Genomic DNA, 6465 nt, shown 5'->3' with positions numbered 1-6465 from the left:
TTCATTAGTTAAAGATGTGTACCAGTTTTGTGTGGCACAGGTTTGGGGAGAGTTGCAGGCATGGCTTCTGTGAGAAGCTGCCAGAAGCTTCCCCTATGTCTAATACAGCCAATGCCAGCTGGCTCCAGGATGGACCTGCCGCTGGCCAAGGCTGAGCCACTTCAGCAACGGTGGAAGCACCTCTGTAATAACATATTTAAGAAGGGGGAAAACCTGCTGCACAACAGCATATAGAAGAGAGGAGTGAGAGTACATGAGCAAAATAACTCTGCACACACCAAGGTCAGTGAAGAAGGAGGCTGAGAAGGTGCTGCAGCCTTTGGTGATGGCCATGGTGAGGCAGGCTATCCCGCTGCAGCCCCTGGAGGTTTGTGGTGGAGCCGATACCCACCTGCAGCCCGTGGAGGATGCCATGCTGGAACAAGAAAATGCCCCTGCAAGGATGCTGTGAACCTTTGAGTTCCAACCTCAAACTTTGCAATTCTAACATTACCGCTCAGCAGCGTTAATTAGGAATAACCAGAAGAAGAATTAGGAGGAGCAACTATTATTTCCCCTCCCTCCCATGTCAAAATTTTTTTTGGAAAAAAAAAAAAAAACTTCAAAAAACAAAACTACACCTAGAGCATTTTAAAATAGGTACAGGTTAGAGTTGGCAAAAACACTGAGAATGGCTGAAGCATCCTTGATTATATATCAGAATTTAATCAGGCTTGGAGATGAAGAGCCTGAAGCTCTTTCAGGGCATGGAAGCCCTGAAAAGGGAGATACTCCATCAAGTTCTGCCCATTATCATAATAGCCCATGGAGGTTTGTGGTGGAGCAGATACCCACCTGCAGCCCGTGGAGGATGCCATGCTGGAACAAGAAAATGCCCCTGCAAGGATGCTGTGAACCTTTGAGTTCCAACCTCAAACTTTGCAATTCTAACATTACCGCTCAGCAGCGTTAATTAGGAATAACCAGAAGAAGAATTAGGAGGAGCAACTATTATTTCCCCTCCCTCCCAACTCTGCACACACCAAGGTCAGTGAAGAAGGAGGCTGAGAAGGTGCTGCAGCCTTTGGTGATGGCCATGGTGAGGCAGGCTATCCCGCTGCAGCCCATGGAGGTTTGTGGTGGAGCAGATACCCACCTGCAGCCCGTGGAGGATGCCATGCTGGAACAAGAAAATGCCCCTGCAAGGATGCTGTGAACCTTTGAGTTCCAACCTCAAACTTTGCAATTCTAACATTACCGCTCAGCAGCGTTAATTAGGAATAACCAGAAGAAGAATTAGGAGGAGCAACTATTATTTCCCCTCCCTCCCATGTCAAAATTTTTTTTGGAAAAAAAAAAAAAAACTTCAAAAAACAAAACTACACCTAGAGCATTTTAAAATAGGTACAGGTTAGAGTTGGCAAAAACACTGAGAATGGCTGAAGCATCCTTGATTATATATCAGAATTTAATCAGGCTTGGAGATGAAGAGCCTGAAGCTCTTTCAGGGCATGGAAGCCCTGAAAAGGGAGATACTCCATCAAGTTCTGCCCATTATCATAATCTAAAAAGCAGGTCAGGTCCAGAATGGCATCTGGCAACAGTGGCTGGGAAAGGATAAACTGCGATGACAGCGATTTTACCATTATCATAATCTAAAAAGCAGGTCAGGTCCAGAACGGCATCTGGCAACAGTGGCTGTGAAAGTATCAGCTGTGATGACAGCCTTTGTAGTTTTTTGTAAAGAGGTTTAGGCTAATAAACAGACCTCAGTAATATTAAAAAGGTTTTCTATGAAAGCTTCCCAAGCCCACTCAAAGTTTTCAGCACTCTGAATTGATGTCTGGCAGGCAATACTAGTAATTCAATGGGAAGAACTGAAGATGGAACATAATCACAGTCTGTGTTTGTGAACAGTGGTTTACATCTTTCACCTTCATCAGAGAGGAATGGATGGACTAATAGAATTCAACTCCCAGGTGGAAGATGCTACTTTCAGTCAATCCTTCTAGCCATAAAGCTAAGGATTCAGAATTAAGGGTTTAAACCACTAATGATCATATGCCAGAGCAAAGAGTGCAGTAAGACGCTCTCTGTTTCTACCTAGAAAGAGATGGGCATATGAGAAACAAATGTGATAATATCTCAAGAGACAAGAAATCACTGGAAGGAGGGAAGAACAAAAGCTTGGGCACAAAAGTAAATGTGCAAAGTGTGACTCAATCTGCATATTCTTGTGGAGCAAGGGGGATGTGTTTTGATATGCCAGGAGAAAGATTCAGTACCAAGTCTCATTATTACTGCTTTTTTCCTCAAAATTAAAAAAAGCCAAACCAAAAACCAACAAACTTTTATACCGAAAGCTGTGTTTCACCTAAAGATTCTACAAACTTTCTTTTAAAAATCTGTGTAGTAACTAACGTGTTATGTAAAAATCTTACAAGATGTGGAAGAAAAAGAAATAACTACAAGAAGTTGTTTCTGAAGCCTAGGTAGCAGTTTCATTTAACATATAATTCCCAATTAATTACTGTGCCTATATGAATAGGAAATACTAAGTGATGCAGTAGATTCAAATAAAACAGGTGAAAATACAAAATCAAACATAGCTGAGGCATTTTCCATACTGTGACAAAGAACACATACGGGTACAAGCTTTTTCAAAGGGACCAAAAATGACCTAAAATGAAATATACCAAGTATGTAAAACTAAATGCAAAGTCAGTCAATATAGTCTTACCTGTCTTCCCTTTTTCACCCATGTTTTTCCTCCTTCCTTTCCCGACTCTCACGTTGCATTACTACATCCCAATTACAGCCAAAACTAAACCATTTTAAAATGCGACGTGTAAATAACAAAAAAAAAAATCCACCAGTCAGGTATCCAAAACCTGGTCTACCAAACGTACCACCCAATTCATTTGCTATCACCGTTTTTAAAATATCATATCCCCATACCGCCACGATCACGCAGCAATCTCATGAGCCCATTTCTTATATTCCATGAGAATTTCTTATATTCCATGAAAGGGAATATACATAAATTAAACAGGCAAGGAGGAGTTAGAATTTCAGAGTTCACGTCAGGCTGCATTGTCACCTAACCAGAAAAAAGGCTTGGATACTATCTTGGTGCACAGGCACAAACTAAAAACTACAATAGAGCATTTCTTCACTGAGAAATGTAGTTAGTCAAATAAAATAATTCTCATTTTGCTGTGAAGTTGGGTTCTTCTTAGGCTGGTTTTGAAACAGACTACAGCAATGCAATCTTCTAAATAGAGTAATTTAGAAAGGAAATTCTTTTGCTACAGTTAGCTGTCTCCAATAAAAGAACAACTGCTATATAAGAAGAGAATTATACCAGGCAATTCAGCATTGAGGGGCATGCACTGGAAGCAAAGCACTTAGTTTTCTTACTATCTCAGGATACAAGAACTTGAACAATGATTTCAACATATACTTTTGCACTCTTAGTCTGGAATAGGAATACAGGGTTTTCCAAATGAAACAGAATAGCAACCATTTATAGCTTGGAGTCAGAGCTGATTCGTGTCATGGTGCTACCTACTGCACTGTAAAGAAAAGGCTTGACGCAAAACCATTAAAAGTAACCAAAGCCCACTCACATAAAATCACAGTAACATTACAGTTTGCTTACCTCTTCTTTTTTAATGTGTTTTACACTCATAAAACATTGAAGCAACAAGTCCTTGACTTCATTACTCTCCTCTGAATCATAATCAAAACAAAGTAATGTCTGATGTAGATTCCATACACGAACTATATCTGCACCCTGACAGGAAAAAAAAAGTACGCGTTAAAGCGAAGTAAACGTAACTTCAATGGGATGAAGCATTTAAAGGATTTGAAATAATGAAGATTAATTGCCTTTCTCCATATCCCTGGGAAAAATCACAACATGTGTAACTGCAGAAATACGGACTTCTAACTGAAGACATGCTCAAGTACAGAAAGAAAGCTGCTATTTCATGCAAAATAGATGAAATCTGTGTTATTCCAATTATGACACTTTATACAATGCAAGCAGTTAAGAGGGAAAAATAAAGACGACGCTTATTTGGTTAGTGTGAAAGACGTATGCCTCAATACCCTAAGTAACTCACACATTTAAAAAAAGAATTCAATCCATTAGAGAAATAAGATATTATTTGTACAGAGATACAAAAAAGTGTAAAAAACCCCAGCTCACTTGTGAAATTCACGCCCAAATTCTTTGAAGTTCATGCTAGAGAATGCTTACGCAAGCAACACCAAAAAGACACTCTGTAACCAACACGTATCCTAGGTTTCACTAATTGACATGCACAAGGACATGGAAAACTGTTAACTAAATTAACTTGAAATAAAACAACTCTGGAGAGACAATCTTTCTTGAAATATTAAGTAATAATCTAAAAGTCAATATAGCTTCAGCATACCGTAGCAGCTTTATTCAGGCTTTTTCTCAGCAGGATGACAAATAGAGTTTTCCCTAGCTGCTCCTTCCCTTCCAGTCCTTTCTCCCACCACATTTCACATACACGTTGGATAGCACCATGCAGGATTTTTTCAGATTCAGGTAATGCAGGAAGAATACCTACAACAGTAATAAAACAATTATTTACTGCAACGAACCAAGTCCTGTAAAATACTAGTCTGTTGGTACACTAACTATACCTCACAGGGTCAACTAGCTTTTGCAACATTTTCACAACTTAATGGATTATTCTCACAGTGGGTATTTAGATCTGTTAACTCTAAGATTTTCTCCAAGTTTTTGGATCAGTAACCATGGAATCTTAAGTTTTACCCCAAAAATAACATAAGCCACAGAACAAGGAAAGTTATCTATCATTGGGTGAACAGTTGGGAGAAATAGAACTATTTAAGTAAAGGCTTCCTTAATTTTGTCTCATAAATTAGAGCTCACATCAGTACCAACTTTTCTCCTGTAAATTCTGTTCCATTGGCCAGTCAGATCAAACAAAAAGTCTAGTATATTCATCTGCCAAAAAAAAAAAAAAGCTGTATTCTAACACCTATAAGTACGCACCGTTTAATATAAAAACACATTCTAGAAGAGCTTTGTAGTTTACGGTCTCATCCACTGCAGGTATGGAAGCAGTAACTACAGCTGTCACTCCTTGGATCACAGCTACAGTTTGTTTCTGAAAGAAAGAAAAACGTTGAGGAAACAACTCTGCTGTTCTATACTCAGAAGATAATCATGACAAGAAATAAACCTTAGCAACAGAAAGCAAAGCTGAATTGTTATTATTGTTCTGTTTTGAAGAAAAAATATACTGGCACCCAAAACCCATTAAATAAGAGGTAAAAGCATAGATTTTTAAAACACACCTATTTCAGAGTTTGAAAAGGGCTTTCAGCTCCAGCTAGTAAATAACTCCGTGACCGAACATATGTATCCATCCTCCACTAAAAACTTTATCCGCAACAAAACCACTCAAACACACATCAGTTTTAGAGTTGAAATGACCCTAACCAGCAGGGCCTTGTGCAACTCAAAAACACACAGATTTGATGACTTTAGATCCAGGTACGTGATCCTACAGGCCTCTGTACATATGATGGATCTTCCACAAGCTTCTAGGTCTCCCTAACGACCTTCCCACTGCATTTCTTCTTTTATTTTCAAAATTGATCTTTTTCCCAAATATTTTCAAGACCATGGGGATTAAAGTGCAGAAGGCATTATATGAGGGACTGAGTCAGAGCAATTTTGTGTAAGCTAGATTTGTGGTAAGGTTCAAATGTAGATTTCATGATCTTCAACAAAATGACATAATAAAACAGGTAGTGAATTTGCCATATCCTTAAGGAACTTCTGAGATATCAACGCTTAGTGAAATAAGACATTAAAAAAGTCCACTCAACTCTAGTGAAAAAACTAAGTCCCATCTTTCAGAATTGAAATTAGCAGCAGATCTAATCTTTTGTACTATAGACCAATCATAAGTTCAGTTTAACCCAAGTTAAAGAGGGTTAAGAATTCTTAAGAATGGGGCAGGGATGTCATGTTTTGAACTGACTTTGCATGTTTTCAGATACTATGAAAATACTCCATTTTATTTTCCAGAAAATATTAAATGCTCATCATATTTTTATTTTATGAGATTTTTACCATTTCTGGAACTATTTCAACTTCCATGGCATCGTTACTTCCACCATCTTCAATCCTCTGCCATGTTTCCACAGGGTTCTCCATCAAACTTTCTGTCAATAGCTGTATCAGTCTCTCCCATAGTGCTTCTTTGTGCTTTCTTGGCAATTCTTGAAGTAGTTCATTCAAGTCGAAAGGATCAAATGTATTTTTCTGCAAATGGTCAGAAAATACCACACAATTCCACGTCAGCGAAGTGGCTTACGTTTCATCATCATATTTCCTAAAATTAACACATCTTTTACATTTAGGATTGATTTTCACTCCTTTGCAGTTATAAAGATTAAAAAAAATCTTCCAGA

General features: G+C 38.4%; 1 protein-coding gene across 1 annotated transcript in view; it reads right to left on the bottom strand.

Moving 5' to 3' along the window:
- NCAPG2 (non-SMC condensin II complex, subunit G2) overlaps positions 1–6465 on the bottom strand; it is a gene marked incomplete at its 3' end in the record, with an annotated part of 25224 nt that overhangs the window by 16759 nt on the left and 2000 nt on the right. Inside the window, exons 2-5 of the mRNA XM_010131198.1 lie at positions 6125–6316; positions 5036–5150; positions 4422–4579; positions 3641–3775 (exon numbers count right to left, since the gene is read on the bottom strand). Of these exons, the coding sequence (XP_010129500.1) occupies positions 3641–3775; positions 4422–4579; positions 5036–5150; positions 6125–6316 (600 nt within the window). The remainder of the gene's footprint in view (positions 1–3640; positions 3776–4421; positions 4580–5035; positions 5151–6124; positions 6317–6465) is intronic.

Source organism: Buceros rhinoceros, unplaced genomic scaffold, assembly GCF_000710305.1.
Source record: "Buceros rhinoceros silvestris isolate BGI_N320 unplaced genomic scaffold, ASM71030v1 scaffold24542, whole genome shotgun sequence".
Classification (NCBI taxonomy): Eukaryota; Metazoa; Chordata; class Aves; order Bucerotiformes; family Bucerotidae; genus Buceros; species Buceros rhinoceros.
The sequence above is the reverse complement of the archived record's forward strand: the minus strand, read 5'-3'. Positions and strand labels throughout refer to the sequence as shown.